The sequence below is a fragment of the Halichoerus grypus genome, chromosome 8 (assembly GCF_964656455.1).
Source record: "Halichoerus grypus chromosome 8, mHalGry1.hap1.1, whole genome shotgun sequence".
NCBI classification, from domain to species: Eukaryota; Metazoa; Chordata; class Mammalia; order Carnivora; family Phocidae; genus Halichoerus; species Halichoerus grypus.
In genome coordinates this window covers 70,568,617-70,591,440 of record NC_135719.1, presented here as the reverse complement: position 1 = coordinate 70,591,440, position 22,824 = coordinate 70,568,617, and the positions used below count along the sequence as shown (strand labels likewise).

At 50.0% G+C, this 22,824-nt stretch overlaps 1 protein-coding gene across 2 annotated transcripts; it reads left to right on the top strand.

Annotated features, from left to right (window-relative positions):
• The first annotated feature begins 13,991 nt into the window (after positions 1-13,991).
• On the top strand, positions 13,992-22,595 carry VPS18 (VPS18 core subunit of CORVET and HOPS complexes). Of its 2 annotated transcripts, none has more exons than XM_036084199.2 (5): positions 13,992-14,420; positions 15,464-15,605; positions 18,408-18,499; positions 18,663-20,533; positions 21,256-22,595. In XM_036084199.2, the coding sequence occupies exons 1-5, from the start codon at positions 14,330-14,332 to the stop codon at positions 21,979-21,981; spliced, it is 2,922 nt and encodes a 973-aa protein (XP_035940092.1). In that variant the 5' UTR covers positions 13,992-14,329; the 3' UTR covers positions 21,982-22,595. The 2 variants fall into 2 exon arrangements, with proteins under 2 accessions (XP_035940092.1, XP_035940093.1); XM_036084200.2 differs by lacking the exon at positions 13,992-14,420 and adding an exon at positions 18,110-18,201 and having other exon boundaries at positions 15,475-15,605.
• The last annotated feature ends 229 nt before the right edge of the window (positions 22,596-22,824 follow it).

Genomic DNA, 22,824 nt, shown 5'->3' with positions numbered 1-22,824 from the left:
ATTTGAGAGAGAGAATGAGAGATAGAGACCACGAGAGGGAAGAGGGTCAGAGGGAGAACTCCCTGCTGAGGGGGGAGCCCGATGTGGGACTCGATCCCGGGACTCCAGGATCATGACCTGAGCTGAAGGCAGTCACTCAACCAACTCAGCCACCCAGGCGCCCATTGGCCAGTATTTTTTAAAGGCCTACAGGCGTTGAAACCTAGAAAGTTCATCTAAAAGGACTCCCCACTTGGGGCATCTGGCTGGCTCAGTTGGAAGAGTGCAGGACTCTTGATCTCAGGGCCTTGAGTTCAAGCCCCAAGTTGGGTGTAGAGATTACTAAAAAATAAAAATAAAAAAAAACGGGGCACCTGAGTGACTCAGTTGGTTAAGCGTCTGCCTTTGGCTCAGGTCATGATCTCGGGATCCTGGGATCGAGCCCCATATCATATTGGATTCCCTGCTCAGTGGGGAGTCTGCTTCTCCCTCTCTTTCTGCCCCTCCCTCAGGCCCATGCTTCCTCTTTCTCTCTCTCTCAAATAAATAAATAAAATCTTTTAAAAAATCTTTTTAAAAAACAAGGACTCCCCTCTTAACTTCCTTATTTCTGACAATGGCAGCATGATTCTCTCAAGCTAATGAATTGGAAGGAGTTGGAACTAAATAGTCTCCAAACACTTGGACTCCTTCCTCTCCTTCTTTAGTCCTCAATCCTTTCTCTTTCTTTCTTTTTTTGTTTTTTAAAGATTTTATTCATTTATTTGAGAGAGAGACACAGAGAGAGCACAAGCAGAGTGCTGGGCAGAGGCAGAGGGAGAGGGACAAGCAGACTCGCCACTGAGCAGGGAGCTCAACGTGGGGCTCCATCCCAGGACCCTGAGATCATGACCTGAGCCGAAGGCAGTCCCTTAACAGACTGAACTACCCAGGCGTCCCCTCAATCCTTTCTTTGAAGTACTGGACTCCCCTCTTCCTTTTGGCACCCTTTGCCACAATAATCACCTCGTACCTGCCTCCCATCTTTGCTTTGTACATTTCTGGTGCACCCAAGCTTCCTAAGTCAGAAAATTTATTCTGTCACTCTCTCACTCAAAGCCTATAATGAATCCCTGTTATCCACTGGATAGTGTCTGAGTCTCTACCCGGCATCCCACATCCTCCAGTTAGAGTACACCTCCAGCCCTGCAAATGATCCTTAAGAGAATTTTCAGTGACATGGGGAAATGCTAAAAGATAATATTAAGTGATACAGAATTATATAAACAGTTTGAGCCCAAGTATTAAAAAAAAAAGTGTACAGGGGCACCTGGGTGGCTCAGATAGTTAAGCATCAGCCTTCAGCTCAGGTCGTGATCCCGGGGTCCTGGGATCAAGCCCCACATTGGGCTCCTGGCTCAGCGGGGAGCCTGCTTCTCCCTCTCCCTCTGCCTCTCCCCCTGCTCATGCTCTCTCTCTCTCTGTATCTCTGTGTCTCAAATGAATAAATAAAATCTTTAATAAAAAATAAAAAAGTGTACAGTTAGAATAAAAGAGAGTCCTAGATGAAGGATGTATATTAAAACATGGAATCAGGGGCACCTGGGTGGCCCAGTCGGTTAAGCGTCTGCCTTCTGCTCAGGTCATGATTCCAGGGTCCTGGGATCGAGTCCCGCATCAGGCTCCCTGCTCAGCGGGAAGCCTGCTTCTCCCTCTGCCTGCCGCTCCCCCTGCTCATGCACACTCTCTCTCTCTGACAAATAAATAAATAAAATCTTTAAAAAAAAAAATCTTAATAAAAATCCTGGTGGGCAGCCCACAATCCTTCCCTGAGGCCACAGCACTTGTCTAAATGGCTGGGCCCGAGGTCCAGCCAAATCCTTAGTTGCTTCTCCCCCAAAGACTGGCTCCACTGCCCAAAGTTTCTTCTTGAACAGAAGCTGGGGCCTGATACCACTGAGGTCCATTCACAGCGCTGTGGTTAACCCTAGAGCATGTATTATTCTTTGATGATGTGATGATAATGATGAACATCAGCAACTTTGCAAAAAGAGAACCCAATAAACAAACATTCAATGAATAATCATATTGCTCCAAATTCTCTTCTTGGCATTGTTTATATAAACTAGCATTTTACAAACTTGTAAATAAGGATATCTAAATTCTTTAGCAACTGGTATAGGCTCAGAAAATTCCTAGTCCCTGTGCTGTAGCAGCTTTTTAGAAGACTGAGTTATGCCTGACATTAACCCCTTAGTGGCTGGATCCTGGGCAGGAGTGACAGGGTGGGGCACACTCAGGGAAGTGGGTATTTTAACCACTGGTGTGGTCATACTGGTGTGTCCCTGTTGAACTTCATCAGTCTGTTTGGATTTGGAATGAGTGTAGACCAAGCAAAAAGGGCTTGGAAACAGGGCTCCTGCGTGGCTCAGTTGGTTGCGTCTGCCTTTGGCTCAGGTCATGATCCAAGGGTCCTGGATGGAGCCCTGCATTGGGCTCCCTGCTCAGTGGGGAGTCTGCTTCTCCCTCTCCCTCTGCCCCTACCAGCCCCCCCCAACTCATACTCTCTCTCTCTGTCTAATAAATAAAATCTAAAAAAGGGTGGCGGGAGGGCTTGGAAACAGCCTGAAGAAGCAGCAGGAATCAAGCCCAGGGGAGAAAGAATAAATAAATAAAATCTTTTTAAAAAATAATAAAATATGGAGGGCTGGTCACCCCAACTAGATCTCTGTTTTACTCCTGTTAGCATTGGAGTGTGCTCTTTAGAAAGACCACAGCAGGGGCGCCTGGGTGGCTCAGTCGTTGGGTGTCTGCCTTCGGCTCAGGTCATGATCCCAGGGTCCTGGGATCGAGCCCCACATCAGGCTCCCTGCTCCGCGGGAAGCCTGCTTCTCTCTCTCCCACTCCCCCTGCTTGTGTTCCCTCTCTTGCTGTGTCTCTCTCTGTCAAATAAATAAATAAAATCTTAAAAAAAAAAAAAGAAAGAAAGAAAGACCACAGCAACTGGACTAGAAACAGAGCAGGATTTTCCAGACCAACCTGAAATCATCATTAGCTATTTTGTGAAAGTACTGATATGAAAGGTACTGGGTTTTGTTCACATTTAAATTCATATAAAGCTAGTATTTCCAAATCAAATTCCTTTCCCCTCTTTTATCTCACATTACAATTTCGTTGACAAGAGACAAATTTGCCTGTTGTTCAAGAGCATGGGCTCTGGGCCACAGCACCTGGATTAGTATCCAGGTTGTGTTACTTACTAGCTGTTGTCCTCTCAGTCTCCTTGTCTGTTAAATAGGGTTAGAATAGTACCTGTCTCAGAGAATGTTGTGGGAATTAAATGAATTATGGAGGATGCTTAGCATAGTGCCCATAGAGAGTGCTCTGCAAGGGTGCTCTATTATTATTATTTTTTTTTTTTTAAGATTTTATTTGACAGAGAGAGACAGCAAGAGAGGGAACACAGGCAGGGGGAGTGGGAGAGGGAGAAGCAGGCTCCCTGCCGAGGAGGGAGCCCGATGCGGGGCTCGATCCCAGGACTCTGGGATTGTGACCTGAGCCGAAGGCAGACGCCCAACGACTGAGCCACCCAGGCGCCCCATGGGTGCTCTATTATTGTAATTATCTTCTCTCTGGGTCAGGGCAATTTTTTCGGATGAAGTCATGGGCCTGCTTGAGAATGAACACTACAGATTTGTCAGGTAAGGTAAGGTTCAGAATTTTGTCTTCTGTGACCCAGATAGGGAACACGGAAAGAAATGAGTTTTGTTTTGTTTTTTTAAGATTTTATTTATTTATTTGACAGAGAGAGAGACACAGTGAGAGCAGGAACACAAGCAGGGGGAGTTGGAGAGGGAGAAGCAGGCTTCCTGCCGAGCTGGGAGCCCGATGCAGGGCTCAATCCCAGGACCCTGGGACCATGACCTGAGCCAAAGGCAGACGCTTAACGACTGAGCCACCCAGGCGCCCCAAGAAATGAGCTTTTATTGAAGTTGTCATCCTACTATTCTGGTTTTGTTATTACCTTTATTTTACAGATGAGGAAACTGAGTCTCCACAGAGGTGAAGTGACTTGCCAAAGGCCTAGAGGCTAAGAGAAAGCCAGGACTGTGGAGCCCAAGTCTGCACTCCAACACCACCCTCTTCTCAGTCCTCCCCTTAAGGATTATGGGCTACAGAGCAGGTTCTATTGCTTCGTTACCTTTTGCCATATAAACACTGATTACATTCTAACATTTAGTCAGATATCTTTTTAAAATTTTGTATTGTGATCAACTTCATCTAGATATTACATAGAAGATGCACGCATTTTGGGGCACCTGGGTGGCTCAGCCGGTTGAGCGTCTGCCTTTAGCCCAGGTCATGATCCCAGGATCCTGGGATCAGGCCCCGAGTCAGGCCCCCTGCTCAGCGGGGAGCCTGCTTCTCCCTCTCTCTCTGCCTCTCCTCCCAGTTTTTGCTCTCTCTTGCTCACTCTCTCTCTCAAATAAATAAATAAAATATTTTTAAAAAAAGATGCACCCATTTTAAGTGTATGGTTCCGTGAGTTTTGACCGATGTGTCCACCTCTAGAGTCACCACCAGCAGCACAATCAAGACATGAAATATTTCCATCTCCCCCACAAAGTTCCTTCTTATTCTTTTCTAGTCAATCCTCCACCCCCTAGACCAGGTCCCAGGCAAACACTGATCAGCTTTTCTGTTGCTAAAGCTTAATTTTTGCCTGCTTTAGAATTTCAAATAAATAGAAGCATACTCCGTATACTCGTCTATGTCTGGCTTCCTGTGCTAAACCCGTTTCTGAGATTCATTGCATGTCAGGGTAATTTGTTCTTTTTCCTTGCTGAATAGTATTCTCTTGTACAGATGTACCACTATTTGTTTATTCTTTTGTCAATGGACATTGAGTTGTGTCCAGTTTGGGGCTATTATGAATAAAGCTACTATAAATACTTGTGTGTAAATCTTTGTCTGGACAGATGTTTTCTTTCTCTTGGGTAAATACCGAGGCCCGGAACTGCTGGCTCATAGAGTAAGTGCCTATGAAGCAGCTGTTAATGGCTGCACCATTTTATGTTCCCTCCAGCAATGAGTTTACAACCTCACAACACTAAGTATCGGTGGCCTGCTTTTTTGGTTTCGGGGTTTTTTTTAAGATCTTATTTATTTAGGGGCTCCTGGGTGGCTTAGATGGTTAAAGGTCTGCCTTCGACTCAAATCATGAACCCCGGGGTCCTGGGATCGAGTCCCGCGTCAGGTTCTCTGCTGGGCAGGGAGCCTGTTTCTCCCTCTCCTTCTACTGCCTCCCCGCTTGTGCTCTCTCGCTCTGTCAAAGAAATAAAATCTTTTTAAAAGGTTTTTTTTTTTTAAGATTTTATTTATTTATTTGACAGAGAGAGACACGAGAGAGGGAACACAAGCAGTGGGAGTGGGAGAGGGAGAAGCAGGCTTCCCGCAGAGCAGGGAGCCCGATGCGGGGCTCGATCCCAGGGCCCTGGGATCATGACCTGAGCCGAAGGCAGCCGCTTAACAACTGAGCCACCCAGGCGCCCCTAAAAGGTTTTTTAATTAAAAAAATATTTTATCTATTTGAGAGAGAGAGAGAGACAGAGAGCACATGCAGGGGGAGGGGCAGAGGAAGAGGGAGAAGCAGGCTCTCCGCTGAACAGGGAGCCCGATGTGGGGCTCGATCCCAGATCCCAGGATCATGACCTGAGCCAAAGGCTGATGCTTAACCGACTGAGCCACCCAGGCGCCCTTCAGTGACCTTTTTAAATATTTTGGATTTATTGTTGTTGTGTTGTTGCTATCGTTTTTCATTTCGGTAAGAGGCCATATGGGTGAATCTACAGGCAAGTTTAACTCAGACATGTGCAGTGTGACGTAGTGTGTGCATTAAGTTGGAGGCAGGATGAGGGCTAGTTGTTAGATTTTACCGGGTTTCACATTAATTATAGAAAGCTTCCTGGCTATCGCATCTTTTGAAATGTCTCCTGGACTAAGGGAAAGATAAGAAGCATAGCAGCCAGCTCTGAGGCAGTGCCCTGAAAATCATTATTCCCTGGGCATTGTCCCTAAAGGGACTGTGGCAAAGGTTTGGCTTTCAGAGAATCACAGAATGTTAGAGATGGTCTAGTTCTACCTTCACAGCTTACAGCTGAGGAAAGGAGAGGAGCTCAGAGAGGGGAGGTTACTTGTCTAGCACACAATGAGCATGGAGCCTGATGCAGGGCTCAGTCCCACAACCCTGAGATCATAACCCCGGGATCATGACCCAAGTGGAAACCAAGAGCCGGATGCCCAAATGACTGGGCCACCCAGGCGCCCCTGGTTTTGTTTTCAATCAGTTTATGCATTCGTAGATAGAATGCTTAAATGAGACAAAGTTTAGCATCAATTATCTTCCTATATATTTTTTTGTTTTGTGTTGATCTAAATGCGGAGAAAGCTTGTTCACATAAATGTTAGATGGGAATGGAAGGTTTGATATACAATGTCACTTGATTATTTGACTCCTTTCCAAATTATATGCCAAAAATGTTAGTGATTTTTTTTCAAGAAACCAACAGCTGATTAGGTTCTCAAATTGTATTCAAATTAAAGAACCAGAAACTGGGGCACCTGGGTGGCTTAGTCGGTTAAGCATCTGCCTTCGGCTCAGGTCATCATCCCAGGGTCCTGGGTTCAAGCCCCACATCGGGCTCCCTGCTCAGCTAGAGTCTGCTTCTCCCTCTCCTCTTCGTGCTCTCTCTCTCTCTCTCTCTCTCTCTTTCTCTCTCACTTGCTCACACACTCTCTCTTTCAAATAAATAAGTAAAATCTTAAAAAAAAAAAAGCAGAAATCATTTGATGGGTAAAGGATTTGTTACCTGTTCTTTGTGGGAATACCAACAATAATTCCAGAGGTCTTTTCGCTGGGCTTCCTGCAGATTTTTATCCCTGGAAGGAAGCACCATAGTGTGAAGGGTTTTGATTTTCCCATCCCAATAGGTGAGTGGTGTATTTTTCTTTGAAAAGTAGGAGCAGGGGAGGTGGGAGATATCCTGCCTCTTCCTCCCAGGTACCTTCTGCTGGTCACTTTTAGGAAATAGATGAGGGAAGCTGAGGACACTGATTTCCTTGGTGCTCCGTGCCTCTTGGGGAGAGCTTTTCAGCCCCCTAAGGACATGTGAACCCCAGTTTGAGGACCAATGGCGTAAGGATGCTTTCTTTTTTTTTTTTTTAAATTTTTTTTTTTTTAAGATTTTATTTATTTGCGAGAGAGAGAATGAGAGACAGAGAGCATGAGAGGGAGGAGGGTCAGAGGGAGAAGCAGACTCCCTGCCGAGCAGGGAGCCCGATGCGGGACTCGATCCCGGGACTCCAGGATCATGACCTGAGCCGAAGGCAGTTGCTTAACCAACTGAGCCACCCAGGCACCCCAGGATGCTTTCTTTTTATTTTTAAAGATTTATTTGTTGGGGCGCCTGGGTGGCTGAGTCGTTAAGCGTCTGCCTTCAGCTCAGGTCATGATCCCAGGGTCCTGGGATCGAGCCCCGCATAGGGCTCCCTGCTCAGCGGGAAGTCTGTTTCTCCCTCTTCCTCTCCCCCTGCTTGTGATCCTGCTCTCACTGTGTCTCTCTCTGTGAAATAAATAAATAAAACCTTTAAAAAAAAAAGATTTATTTGTTTATTTTGGGGGGAGGGGCAGAGGGAGAGTCTTTTATAAGCTTTTTTTTTAAGGATTTTATTTATTTGTCAGAGAGAGAGAGAACACAAGCAGGGGGAGCGCAGACAGAGGGAGAAGCAGGCTCCCCACTGAGCAAGGAGTCTGATGTGGGACTCGATCCCAGGACCCTAGGATCATGACCCCTGCCGAAGGCAGCCACCAACTGAGCATCCCTTTGAAGGATGCTTTCATTTCCCACATAGACAAGTGAAAAAATGTCCCTATTCCCTCACCTCCAGTGTCTTCTCTGGGACCACTGGCACTATAATCCTAGAAGGTGGCATAAAGAAAGAAGGTAGATTGGATCCACACATGCCTTGGGTGGGGTTTTGACATGCACTCAGTGAAAGAAAGGATGACAGTAACAGGGAGGGGAGAAGGCTTTCTGAAAATTGGGGCCATGGAAACATCTGGAAGGGAACCAAATAGGAAGAAAAGAGATTTATAATCTCTTGTAAAGAGTTGAGAAGAGGTGTTCTGCATTAGCTAGGGCTTTTTTCCCTTCAATATAGTTTAACAATGTGCCAGGCCCTGTCTTAGGAGAGGGTGTGCCGGTACACCTGTCCCTGCCCTCAGGCAGCTTATACAGAGTCACCCCAGGGAGAGGGAGGGAAGGGCAGGAGGGGGAGGGGGGAGAAATGGAAGAGGAACAGGAGGAAGGAGAGAGAGAGAGGGTGGGGAGGAGGAAGGGAAGGGGAAGAGGGAGTGAAGGGGCGGGAAAGGAGAGAGAGAGAGAGAGACTACCAAACAACTGTAATGTAGTAATCATACAAATGTAATCATAATATGGGCGATCAGTACAGGAGGCTGGAGGAGCACCTAGGAGGGCCCTGATCCTGGCAAGGGGAGGAATATCAGCAAAGTCTTTCCAGAGGGGTCAGACCCCCAAGACCAAATACTCAAATGTCTGCAGAGGTGTGGTGCATCTGGGAACATCCCTAGATCAGCACATCTGGAGAACTGAGAGATGAGTATAGACAGGTCAGATGGAGTTTAACTGGGGATGAGGAAAAGGACTGATGGGTTTCCTTAATAAGTCTTATGGCCCTGTTTTTAAAATTTATACATATATTATGATGATTAAAATAAACATTAAATTTAAAAACAAATTCCTAAATCTCCCATGCAGAAGAATTCCAAATGACTTAAACTTCACCCTCAAGGAAGCGTAAATCCCCACTCAAGTGCGGGCTGTGTGTAGAGACTTCCTTCCAAAGAAGATAGTATTGAAAGGTGGGGAGGAGGGACACCTGGGTGGCTCAGTCAGTTAAGCAGCTGCCCTGGGCTCAGGTCATGATCCTGGAGTCACATGATCGTGATCCAGCCCCACTTGGGGACATGGGGCTCCCTGCTCTGTGGGGAATCTGCTTCTCCCTCTCCCTTTGCAGTCCCCTCGCCATGCTCTCTCTCACTGGCTCACTCTCTCAAATAAATAAATAAAATCTTTTAAAAAAAGGGAGGGGGGTCGCCTGGGTGGCTCAGTCGGTTAAGCGACTGCCTTCAGTTCAGGTCAGGATCCCAGGGTCCTGGGTTTGGGGTTCAGGCCGCATCGGGCTCTCTGCTCAGCGGGGAGCCTGCTTCTCCCTCTCCCTGCTGCTCCCCCGATTGTACTTTCTCTCTGTCAAATGAATAAATAAATCTTCAAAAAGGAAAGAAAAAGAAAGAAAGGAAGAAAGAAAGAAAGAAAGGAAGGAAGGAAGGAAGGAAGGACGGAAGGAAGGAAGGAAGGAAGGAAGAAAGAAAGAAAAGAAAGAGAAAGGTGGGGAGGAAGAGTAACCTTATAGTGGAGAATCTGACAAGCGCTACCAAGGTCAACATCAACAGTGGTGAGTCATGTTGATGGTATATACCCTTGATATGATGTGATGATAATGGTATTTCACCTCCCCCAAACCCACAACCCCAATCTAATTATGAAAGAGATAACAGACAAATTCCAATAGAGAGCATCCTACAAAATACCTGCTCAATACTCCTCAAAATTGTCAAGGTCATCAAAAACAAGGAAAGTCTGAAAAACTGCCAGAGTCAAGAGGGGCCTAAGGAGACATGACAACTAAATATAAGATGATATCCTGGATGGAATCCTGGAACAGAAAGAGGACAATAGGTAAAAACTGAGGCGATCTGAATAAAGTACGGACTTCAGTTAATAATAATGTATCAATATTGATTTACTAATTTTAACAAATGTGCCATACTAATGTAAGATGTTTGTAGTAAGGGAAACTGAATGTGAGATATATGGAAACCCTCCACTATCTTTTCACTTTTTCCATAAATCTAAAACTTCTAAAAAAGAATGTGTATTTAAAAAAAAAACTAATTTGGGGTGCCTGGCTGGCTCCATTAGGAGAACATGTGACACTTGATCTCAGGGAGTTCAAGTCCCATGTTGGGTGTAGAGATTACTAAATAAATAAATAAACTTAAAAAAAAAACCAAATTACTCACTTAAGTCAATTAAATCACTCCTTTTGGTCTGGGTCTTCATTCAGTCAACAATTACTACTAATAGTTAACTTGTATTTTTTTTTAAAGATTCTATTTATTTATTTGAGAGAGAGAGTCAGCGAGAGAGAGACAGCGAGAGAGAGCATGAGAGCAGGGAGGAGAGGGAGAAGCAGACTCCTTGCTGAGCAGGGAGCCCGACACTGGGCTTGGGGCTGTATCCCAGGACCCCAGGATCATGACCTGAGCCAAAGGCAGAAGCTTAACCGACTGAGCCACCCAGGCATCCCTAGTTAACTTGTATTGAGCATTTTCTAGGTATAGGCACAGTGCTGAGTGATTTGCATAATATTCTACAATATTCACAATGCTACAGGTAGATTTTTCTCATCTTACAAATGTAGAGACTGAAGCATGAGAAAGGTCATTCATGTAATTGTTTAATAAATATTTATTAGTAAGTTACGACTGCCCCATGATGCTGGGTCTCTCAGAGTAAATGCCCTGCAGGGGTCTCAGGTGCCACTGTCCAGATTGTGCTCAATCATGTGACCTCTGCCCCACCCCCATCCAGCTCTTCCTCGTCCTGTACAATGGTGACATTGCACCATCTGCCACGTCTCCCCAGGAGTCGTCCTGAACCCTTCCTTCATCCCCACATCTAACCTGTCACTAACTCCAGTGGGCTCTTCCTCAGACATGTCTCCCCAGAGTCTTCCCAGTCTACTCTCTCTCCAGGTTGGGCCCTCACCACTTCTCTGCTTCTGCCTCAGGTCTCATACTCTCTGATGTGGACTCCACCCAAGCCACCACCCATTTTTCTAGAACCCACATCAGATGATCTCATCCCTAACCAAAGCCTTCTGATGGCCTATTCAACTGATTTCATAATCTGGCCACAACTGGTCCCATTTCCTACACTGCCCCACTCCCTGATGCTCTAGCTCCCCAGCCCCCAATTGACCTGTTTGCAGGCCTATTCTCTTGGTTTTCTTGAGGCCTGCGTAATGCCTTCTCTTTTTTTGCCCTTGGAAATCATGCATGCACTTCAAGTCTTAGCTCAAATTCACCTCCTTTCATACACTATTCCTCTTACTCCCCGGCCCAGCAGTCAGCCCTTACCTATCTTGTGGCAACAACCACACAGATTGTGAGAGGTAGGAGCTGGTGGATCTGTATCCCCAGCTGTGAGTTCCCTAAGACACTTCAGTATTCCTGTACTCAGGTTTGTTTGGGGTATTCTCCACAATCAGCTTCTGTTATATCAAAGAAAAATGCCCATGCTTCTTAATTAAGGGTCAGTAAATGGCCGGGATAAGAAAAGCCATAGCAGTTCTGATGGGGAAGTTGTAGTCTAGGGAGGCCTCGTGGAGGAAGTGGACTTGAGAATGACTGTCAGATTAAAGCCATATTTTTAGTTTCCTGAGCATATCCTCTGTGTTGGACATTATGCTAGAGCAATGAGCTTTCACCTAGATCACCTCATTTACTTTTCCACACAGACCTACTATGTATCATTATATCTACAGTATTTCTGTAGATGAGGAAACTGAAGTTAAGAGCATCACCTGCGCACAGTGCCCAACTAGTGAGTGATTGGGCAGGGATAAGAATGCTGGTCTTGTTCTTACTCCAAAGGCCAACATAAGGATGGGAGAATGAGTATGCAGAGGAATCCTACTGTATTCAACTCAACAGGAGTGTGTACTGAGTCCATAGTAAGCAAGGCCCACTTAGGCCCCACCCTATACATTCCAGAGAGCAGTGAAACCCAGGAGGAAGGTTTTAGGGACAGTGAGGAGGTAGCTGGAAGGACTCTGTGTCCCTGAGACACCCCTCCTATGCTGGCTGGCTCCATGCAAGGGGGACATTCCTCTGCACAGTCCAGACCTGAGGAATCAGCTGTACTCTCTCCTCTTCATCTTGCATTGGGAAATGGAGTGTGTTGGTTAACTCTTCAGCATCTGCTTATATTTGAATACTGCCTTCTAGTTTCCCCATTTCCTGGCCACCTGACCCTGGACAAATTGCTTTTCCATTCTGAATGTCAGTTTCTGATTTTGTAACGTGGAGAAAAGAGCAGTACTTGCTTCTTAGCATTAGGGTAAGGGTAAAATGAAATAACAATGATTATTATGAACTTAGTGTGGTGCTTGGCACATTGCTGATACTCAGTAAATGTTCCTTTTATTATTATCTGACCTTAGGCTGGGCCCATTTGTATTTCCCTAATGCATAAGGCAGGTGATCTTGGGTGGAGCCTTCTGCACCGAGCAGGGCAGCTCCCTAGCTGGGACCACTTTTCCCAGGGCGGAAACCTCTTGTCTGCGGCTCACCTCTGGCATCTTCCCTTTTCGGACCTAGCCTGCCAGGCAGCGCCCTTGGTTGGGAGAGTGGCATTGCTCCTGCAGGTTCTGGGCAGGAGAAGTGGGACCGCGAGCAGCAGAAAGTTATTTTGGACCGCCTAACTTGTGGCCCCGCCCCAGGCCAAGGCCACTCCAGGTCAGATAGCCCTGGGTGGAGGCTGGTCAGGGTTCAGTCCTCGGCGTCTGGCAGAGAAGTTGGGCGAGTAGTGGGACCACACAATATACGGTGCAAACTGGACGCTTTTGAGAGTAAAGGGGGCTCTTTTAGTCATTAGGCACAGGCTACCCGTTAAAGCCAGGATGGCCATGACCCTGGCCAATAGCCTTCCATTCTAACAAGGTAGAGTCGGCGGGCCCCAGAAGGGAACAGACTCCGTCTGGGTGGCCTAGGCGGGCGGAAGAGGGAAACTGAAACGGAGGAGTCGCACTCCACATTCCTTCGCTTTGGACTCCCCACCGGCCTTCAAGGTCACTTGGGCCCTGGTTCCTGCTTTGCGGGTATTTGCGCCTCTGTGCTCCCCACAGCGCTGTGGCCATGTCCCTGGGTAAGCCTCACGAGGGCTGAGACTTTTGTCCATTTTGTTCTGTTGTGCCGCCCCCAGAGCCTGGAATAGTGGCTGACAGAGAGTGTGAGCTCACTTGTGGAAGGAGTGAGCTTCTGAACAAATCCACCCATCGCTTTCCTAGCATTAAGTATCTGTTCACTGGTCCATTGTCCCTGCTAGTTTATGGCCTTCAAGGACGATATTGTACTTACCTCTGTGACTCCAGCACCCAGCCCAAGGCTAGGCACAAAGTTAGTGCTCAACGCTATTTTGAATGCGTGAATGGAAGCAGACCGGCACCCCTTAGCTGTGCTTGGTCTTTTCTGCCGCCCCTTCTGTCTCTCCCCACACCGAGGAGCCATTACGGAGCCGGTTAGAGGCAGGTTAGGTGGCTCTTAGCTAAATGTGGGAGAAGAGAGGCCAGAACTGCTTGCCTTTGCCTTGTGAGGATCAAGACAGCGACTAAACTGAGGAACGGGAGGTTCTCCTGAGGCAGCGGCCTGTTGGAGAGGTCGGAGCGGGAGCTGGACACGGACGCCGAGCGGTCCCCGTCTGAAGGAGGGAAGGCTGGGCACGAAAGGAGCAGGGGACTGGCTTCGAGGCCGGGGCGGCACTCCGCGGCACGGTGGGAAAGGGCCTAAAAAAGCCGGGATTGCCCCCTTGCGTCAGAGCTCGGAACTGCACCAGGGTCCTGGAAGGAAGGACCTGTATTCAGAGGGGCCAACCCAGCACCCAGCCCGACTGCAGCTGTGGCGCGTCCAGGGCTCCGCCTCAAGCCGAGCACTCCCGCAGCACTTCCGGCTCCCGCCCTGAAGAGCTGACTGGGCCCAGGCCCTGGCCCGCCCCCCCCTTGGCCCCGCCTCCTTCTCCGTAGCCGTCGCCGCGCCTTGCCGTGGCCGGCGGGGCTACGTTCCTACGCGAGTAAAAGTGGGGCTCTGAGAACCCGGAAGTTACGTTATAGGCATGCGTCCCGGGGGCGGGAGTCAGCTGAGCTGCTGGGGCGAGGTTGGGATCTTCTCGAATCGGCTAAAGGGAGCCAGTGATATTCTGGGGGGCGGGAGCGGGGTGCAGGACTGCGCCAGATTCAAGGGGGAGGGTTCCCCAGTCTTCTCGCTTTATAAGGCGGGAGCGAGAAAACCTTCAGGATTTTAAAGAGTGGGCGGCGGATTGCCAACATCTGTCAGATTCTTGTCGAGGCTGGGGAGACGCAGTTTCCAATCCAGGGCGACGGGGATCCCTGGGGGGAGCCCTGTTGTGTGTAATCCCTGGGCCCGGGACGGAGGGCCCAGAGGCCGGGCACCATGGCGTCCATCCTGGATGAATACGAGGACTCCCTGTCCCGCTCAGCCGTCTTGCAGCCTGGCTGCCCCAGCGTGGGCATCCCCCACTCCGGTAAGGGAGGGGAGGGCGCCGCTCACCCTGTTCGCTCACCTGGCACCTGCGGGGGGGGATCCGGGGAGTAGCTCCAGGAGGTCCGGTTCACCGCCTGGCGGTGCAGTCCAAGTCTAGGCCCCTGATTCTCCTCAGGCGCTCTTGGCCCCCAGCTGGTGGATGGTCGAAGTTTGAAAGAGCAGCAAGAGCAGCCTCGTGATCTAGGCCCTGCCACTAGGGTCCTAAGAGGAAACTGGGACCCAGATACGGAAGTGGCTTGTCTACAGGGCCGCAGTTGAGAGAACTGAGAATAGGCTCCAAGGCTTTAGCCAGAGCCTATGCTTTTCCTTCGGCAGGTGGGAAGAAGAGAGTGGTCAAATAAAACCACTGGTGGAAGGGGAATGTTGTAGGGGAAGGAAGGCTGGTCCTAGAGGGAACTTCCTCACTGAACAGGGGAAAAAGATATTTTAGGCCTTTGCTAGATCTGGGTGCAGCCTGGTGTTGAGGGGAAATTTTTGTAGAAAGTAGGACAGAGTTGGCAGAGGGATCTGAAGTGCTGGGATATTTTGTGCAATGGTAAAGACATGAGAGGAAAGGCTAGAGAGAAAGAAGCTGCAGTTTGATTGGAACTGTTCCCCAGGGCTCCCTCTGCCTTCATTCTTCTGGAGACTCAGTGAGAACATTATTGCATGGGCAGGGAGGAGGGGAGAGAGTGGATCTAGAATACTTTGGTTGAGCTGGGATTGCTGGGCCCAAGATTGATAAGGGAGAGCGCCCAACCCTTCCCCCGCCATTACCATTGGGATCAGGTACATGACCATGTAGCAGCAGTCCAAGGGTTCAAAGAATCCACCCCTCATGGCTATCAGAGGTGTGAAAAGAGCCCAGGACCCCTGATGTAGAGGTGATTAGCAAACTACCTGATATATTGATATTAAGCTTTTAACCAAGGGCTTGGGGTAGGGATATGTTGGGAAGGTGGAGAGGAAACTTTTTTTGTTGCCTCTCCTTGTCCTTCCTCCGTGTTTTCCATACCTAACCTTTAATTCCCTCCTTTCCTGTAGGGTATGTGAATGCCCAGCTAGAGAAGGAAGTGCCCATCTTCACGAAGCAGCGCATTGACTTTACCCCTTCTGAGCGAATTACCAGTCTTGTCGTTTCCTGCAATCAGCTCTGCATGAGCCTGGGGAAGGATACACTACTCCGGTAAGTGAGGGCCCAAAAGGCTTAGGAGTAGGGAGTGGATTAGTGGTATTTGGGGACTAATCACTGACTAGGGCCGTTCTTTCACTCTGGGCAGGTGAAACAGTAGATTTGGAATTTTTTTTTTTTTAAAGATTTTATTTATTTATTTGACGTAGAGAGAGACAGCGAGAGAAGGAACACAAGCAGGGGGAGTGGGAGAGGGAGAAGCAGGCTTCCCGCCGAGCTGGGAGCCCGATGCGGGGCTCGATCCCAGGACCTTGAAATCATGACCTGAGCCGAAGGCAGTCACTTAACTAACTGAGCCACCCAGGCGCCCCTGGAATTTTTTTTTTTTAATAGATTGATCTTTTCTTTTTTTTTAAAGATTTATTTATTTGAGAGAGAGAGAGAGAGGGAACACAAGCAGGGGGAGTGGGAGAGAGAGAAGCAGGCTTCCTGCTGAGCAGGGAGCCTGATGCGGGACTCGATCCCAGGACCCTGGGATCACAACCCAAGCTCAAGGCAGACGCTTAACAACTGAGCCACCCAGGCGCCCCTAGATTTGGAATTTTCCAAAAATATCCATTCCCAAAGAGAATTAATGTAGTATAGTAGTTAAAATCAGGTAGACCTGGGTCAGATCCCAGCTCTCCCTCTTAACAGCTAGGGAATGTTGAGCAAGTCACCCAGTCTCTCCAAATGTGTCCCTTCATCTGTTAAAGATAGTACCAACCCACAAATTGGTCATATTGATCAGGGGAACTGTCTAGAGTCCTAAAATAAATCCGCTATAAATGGAAATAATATATCTCAATAAAACTGGAAATATATACATACATACATACATAAATATATACATACATCCATACATACATGGAAATAATATATAACAAAAGTATCAGCAAAATTGTTTATCCAGAATAACCATCTGAGATAAAACAGAGGTAAGCCTCTATATCACAAAAATAAATTCTAAGTGGAATAATTATTTAAATATTAAAAATAAACTGAATATTGGGGCACCTGGGTGGCTCAGTCGGTTAAGCATCTGCCTCTGGCTCAGGTTGTGATCTCAGGCTCCTGGGATTGGGCCCCATGTTGGGCTCCCTGCTCAGCGGGGAGCCTGCTTCTCCCTCTCTGCTCCTCCCCCCTACCACCTCCCCCACCTCTCAAATAAATAAAATCTTTAAAAATAAAAAAATAAACTGAATATCAAAAGAATATTTAATGGGGGTGCCTGGGTGGCTCAGTCAGTAAAGCATCCGACTCTTGATTTTGGCTCAGGTCATGATCTCGGGTTGTGAATTTGAGCCCCACGTCAGGCTCTGTGCTAGGCACTGAGCCTATTTCAGATTCTCTCTCTCCCCCTCCCCTGCCTTTCCTCCGTCCCTCTTTAAAAAAATAAATTAAAATAAAAAGAATCAAAGAATATTTAAGAAATGTCTGTGTTCTTGGACTGAAGGGAGATCTTCTTACTCAAGCTAGAAAATCCACTAGGAAAAAGACAGATATACTTGACTACACAGTAATTGCTGTTATGACAAAAAAAAAAAAACTTTTGAGAGGCACCTGGCTGGCTCAGTGGGAAGAGCATGGAACTCTTGATCCTGGGGTCCTGAGTTCGAGCCCTATCTTGGGTGTAGAGTTTACTTTAAAAAAATAATAATACAGGGCGCTTGGGTGGCTCAGTCAGTTAGGTGTCCTTTTCTTGATTTCAGCTCAGGTCGTGATCTCAGGGTTGTGAGATCGAGTCCTGCATCAGTCTGGGCGTGGAGCCTGCTTAAGATTCTCTCGCCTGGGGTGCCTGGGTGGCTCATTCAGTTAAGCGTCACCAGCACCATAGGTTACTGTTTCTAATTTTTGCCAATCTGACAGGTTAAAAACATGGTACCTTACTGTTACTTCCCAAAGGTTGAAAATATTTTTAGATGTTTATTAGAAATGTAGACTTCCTCTTTTGTAAACTGCTGGTTTATATTTTTTGCCCTCCCCTATCTACTGAAGTGTCTTTTTCTTACTAATTTTTAAGGACTTTTTAAGGAATAGGGATTTAAATCTGTAGTCATATGTGGAAAAATATCATTTTCCCACCATCTTTGACTGTGACCTGATTCAAATACTTTGATTCTTTGGTTAGAATGAACATATTATTTGAAAAGAATTTAATAAGGGAAATATAAACAGGAGCATTCCTCAAGGTTATCATCAAGATTCATTGAGCTCTACTAGGTTAAGCTCTTGGATGGTGCTTTGTATATAGAAAGTGCTCAGTATGCGGCGCCTGGGTGGCTCAGTCGTTAAGCGTCTGCCTTTGGCTCAGGTCATGATCCCAGGGTCCTGGGATCGAGCCCCACAACAGGCTCCCTGCTCAGCAGGAAGCCTGCTTCTCCCTCTCCCACTCCCCCTGCTTGTGTTCCCTCTCTCGCTGTGTCTCTCTATCAAATAAAATAAAATATTAAAAAATAAAATAAAATAAAGTGCTCAGTAACCATTAACTACTGTTTGTTGTTCTCTTTTTACCCCAGCAATCTGGGATACTCCTGCCTGTCTTCCCAGATGCACTGCACATCTACTGAGCAGAGGAAAAGACCTCTGTTCAGTGACTTCTCAAAATGAGGTGGGGGAATTCTCAGAGCGGAGGGTTCTTAAGTAGGACCCTGTATGTATTTCAGAGTTCCCTTGGGATTGTATGCAGAATTGTATGTGTGTATATAGATTTCAAGGCAGAAAGGCTGTGGCTTTCATCAGATTATAAAGAGATCTGTGATTCCAAAAAAGGCTCTGCCCTTCTCTGGAGTGATGCTGTGACTCTTGTCTCGACAGCATTGACTTGGGCAAGGCAAATGAACCTAACCACGTGGAGCTGGGGCGCAAGGATGATGCCAAGGTTCACAAGATGTTTCTGGACCACACTGGTAAGTGGGGGGCTTGGGGGGAAGGTCTGGGGTTAGAGGGGTAGTTGAGCAGAGCATAAGTCACTGCCCGGGCAGGTGGGATCTGCGAGTGGTGGGGGCAGGGAGGAGGCTGAGGGTGGGAATGGCAGCATTCTGTAGGGTGCCTTGCTCTCCCCCACTCCAGGCTCTCACCTGCTGATTGCTCTGAACAGCACTGAGGTCCTCTATGTGAACCGTAATGGACAGAAGGTCCGGCCACTGGCACGCTGGAAGGGGCAGCTGGTGGAAAGTGTGGGCTGGAACAAGGCACTGGGCACCGAGAGCAGCACTGGCCCCATCCTGGTCGGCACCGCCCAAGGCCAGATCTTCGAAGCAGAGCTCTCAGCCAGCGAGGGTGGGCTTTTTGGCCCCGCCCCAGATCTCTACTTCCGCCCATTGTATGTACTAAACGAAGAAGGGGGTCCAGCACCTGTGTGCTCCCTCGAGGCCGAGCGGGGCCCTGACGGGCGTGGCTTTGTTATCGCCACCACCCGGCAGCGCCTCTTCCAGTTCATAGGTCGAGCAGCAGAGGGGGCTGAGGCCCAGGGCTTCGCGGGGCTCTTCGCTGCCTACGCCGACCACCCACCCCCATTCCGTGAGTTCCCCAGCAGTCTGGGCTACAGTGAGTTGGCCTTCTATACCCCCAAGTTGCGCTCCGCACCTCGGGCCTTCGCCTGGATGATGGGGGATGGCGTGTTGTATGGAGCATTGGACTGCGGGCGTCCCGATTCCCTGCTGAGCGAGGAGCGAGTCTGGGAGTACCCAGAGGGGGTAGGTCCGGGGGCCAGCCCACCCCTGGCTCTCGTCCTGACCCAGTTCCACTTCCTGCTGCTGCTGGCGGACCGGGTGGAGGCAGTGTGCACGCTGACGGGGCAGGTGGTGCTGCGGGATCACTTCCTGGAGAAGTTCGGGCCCCTGAAGCACATGGTGAAGGACTCTTCCACGGGCCACCTGTGGGCCTACACTGAGCGTGCCGTCTTCCGCTACCACGTGCAGCGGGAAGCCCGGGATGTCTGGCGCACCTACCTGGACATGAACCGCTTCGACCTGGCCAAAGAGTATTGTCGAGAGCGGCCTGACTGCCTGGACACAGTCCTGGCCCGGGAGGCCGATTTCTGCTTTCGCCAGCGTCGTTACCTGGAGAGCGCCCGCTGCTACGCCCTGACGCAGAGCTACTTTGAGGAGATTGCCCTCAAGTTCTTGGAGGCCCGACAGGAGGAGGCTCTGGCTGAGTTCTTGCAGCGAAAACTGGCCGGTTTGAAGCCAGCCGAGCGCACCCAGGCCACACTGCTTACCACCTGGCTGACGGAGCTTTACCTGAGCCGGCTCGGAGCACTGCAGGGTGATCCCGAGGCCCTGAACTTATACCGGGAAACACGGGAGCGCTTCCGGTCCTTCCTCAGCAGCCCCCGCCACAAGGAGTGGCTCTTTGCCAGCCGGGCCTCCATCCACGAACTGCTCGCCAGCCACGGGGACACAGAACACATGGTGTACTTCGCCGTGATCATGCAGGACTACGAGCGCGTGGTGGCATACCACTGCCAGCATGAGGCCTACGAGGAGGCCCTGGCGGTGCTTGCTCGCCACCGTGACCCCCAGCTCTTCTATAAGTTCTCGCCCATCCTCATTCGTCACATCCCCCGCCAGCTGGTGGATGCTTGGATTGAGCTGGGCAGCCGGCTGGATGCCCGGCAGCTCATCCCTGCGCTGGTGAACTATAGCCAGGGTGGCGAAGCCCAGCAGGTGAGCCAGGCCATCCGCTACATGGAGTTCTGCGTGAATGTGCTCGGCGAGACGGAGCAGGCGATTCACAATTACCTGCTGTCGCTATATGCCCGGGGCCAGCCGGCCTCACTGCTGGCCTACCTTGAGCAGGCCGGCGCCAGCCCGCACCGCGTGCATTACGACCTCAAGTATGCGCTGCGTCTCTGTGCTGAGCACGGCCACCACCGTGCCTGTGTCCATGTCTATAAGGTCCTAGAGCTGTACGAGGAGGCTGTGGACCTGGCCCTGCAGGTGAGCCGATGAGTTGGACCCGATCCAGGACAGAGGCCTGGAGAGCAGTCGTGTCAGAGGCTGAGGGTTTGGAGTGGGGGGGCTGTGGCTAGAGGGCGCCGGCTTCTCCGGCGGAGAGGCGCTGCAGTGCAGAGGTTAAGAACGTGGACTCCGATGTCAGGGTTTGAAATCCAGTTCTGCCGCTTACTAGGCTGGGTGACCTCAGGCTGATTTCTGACCCTCTCTTTGCCTCAGATCATTCGGCCACAAATGGGATAGTGTTCTAGTTACTTCCCTCCTAGGGTTGATGAGAGTAGTGTATGCGCAAAGCCCTCAGAGCGGCACCTGCTCTGCAGGTAAGTTCTACGTCTGTGCTAGCGATTGTGTTATAGTCGCAGCTGCTGAGTTACGTTACAATGTGAAGTCCCTGGTTTGAAGCCAGGACTTACTGAATCAGAAAGTCTGAGGGTAGGGCCCCAAAATCTGTATTTTGAATATGCTCCCCAGGTGATTTTTAAATTTGCCAAAACCAAAGCTCCCTCACCATGAGTAGCTTTTACAAAGCGGTGATGGGGACAGGCCTGTCACTGAGACAGGTTCCTATCCTGGCCCCCAGAAGCCCCACCTCGCTTGCTGCCAGGGGATCCTGCCTTGGGGCTTCTCCTGGGGCCCAGGTTTTCCCTGGGCATCTGTGTCTCCCCCAGTCTCTATCCTCGACCCTACTGCTCGCGGTCTCCCCGCAGGTGGACGTGGACCTGGCCAAACAGTGTGCTGACTTGCCCGAGGACGACGAGGAACTGCGTAAGAAGCTGTGGCTGAAGATTGCTCGGCACGTGGTGCAGGAGGAGGAGGACGTGCAGACGGCCATGGCCTGCCTGGCCAGCTGCCCCCTGCTCAAGATCGAGGACGTGCTGCCCTTCTTTCCTGACTTCGTCACCATCGACCACTTCAAGGAGGCGATCTGCAGCTCGCTCAAGGCCTACAACCACCACATCCAGGAGCTGCAGCGGGAGATGGAAGAGGCCACGGCCAGCGCCCAGCGCATCCGGCGAGACCTGCAGGAGCTGCGGGGCCGCTACGGCACGGTGGAGCCACAGGACAAGTGTGCCGCCTGTGACTTCCCCCTGCTCAACCGCCCTTTTTACCTCTTCCTCTGCGGCCACATGTTCCACGCTGACTGCTTGCTGCAGGCCGTGCGGCCTGGCCTGCCGGCCTACAAGCAGGCCCGGCTCGAGGAGCTGCAGCGGAAGCTGGGGGCTGCTCCGGCCCCTACCAAGGGCTCTGCCCGCGCCAAGGAGGCCGAGGGTGGGGCTGCCACGGCGGGGCCCAGTCGGGAACAGCTCAAGGCTGATCTCGATGAACTGGTGGCCGCCGAGTGCGTGTACTGTGGGGAGCTGATGATCCGCTCCATTGACCGGCCCTTCATTGACCCCCAGCGCTACGAGGAGGAGCACCTCAGTTGGCTGTAGGAAGAAGGGTGTTGGCCTGCTGGGTGGGCAGGCAGTCGGGGCAATTGCCCCTTCTTGGGAAGGCCACACTCTGGTCTGTGGTCCGGCGTCTGGAGACCGCTGGGCTGTGACAGTGTTGGGGAGAGTGGAATTATAGCTGTCGCCTGTAAGGTGTCATCTGTGAGTGTATTCTGCCACTGGCCGCGCTGTTCTTGAGAGCCGCCTTGGAGCTGCTCTTCCGCCAGGCCATGTGCGTGCCTCCCAATAGAGGGCCTTAGCCTGGAGAAGTCAGAATTGTCACCTCATCACCGTCCCCCTCCATCTAACAGTCCTCTCTATGCCCCACAGACATCCTGTTCACCTTCTAGAGTGAGAGTACCATTCTTCCTTTTCACTCTGTGGCCCTTCTCCCTCAGAGGAAGGCCTCTCCCCGTGTCTGCCCCTAGATCCCAGAGCAAAAAGGCAGCCCCTCCAAGTCGTGGGCACGGAGGGTAGGAAAGGTGGTGCTGGTAGGGGGCGCCTCTTGTGTCCACCTTTTGGGGCTCTGGTGTGGGGGTGCCCTGGGACAGAGGGCCTCATGGAGGACAGGGGGAGATGGTGATGGGGGCGGGGCGCATTAAACCACGTGCACTGCACTGGGGGCTCTCGAGTGGATGGCTTTGTGTTGATGCCGGCCTGAGGGGCGTGTGAGTCATCTCCAGGGGAGCTACGGTCCCACAGGGAGGCTGCCAGGACCCTGAACACTTTCCATCCTTGGCCCTCGCTCCTTCTTCTGGAGATGTGACCAATTGATTGTGCCGTTTTTGTGATTTGCTTGCTTCCTTGTCCCTCGACTCCATCCTCTGTGGCTCCAGGCTTCAGCTG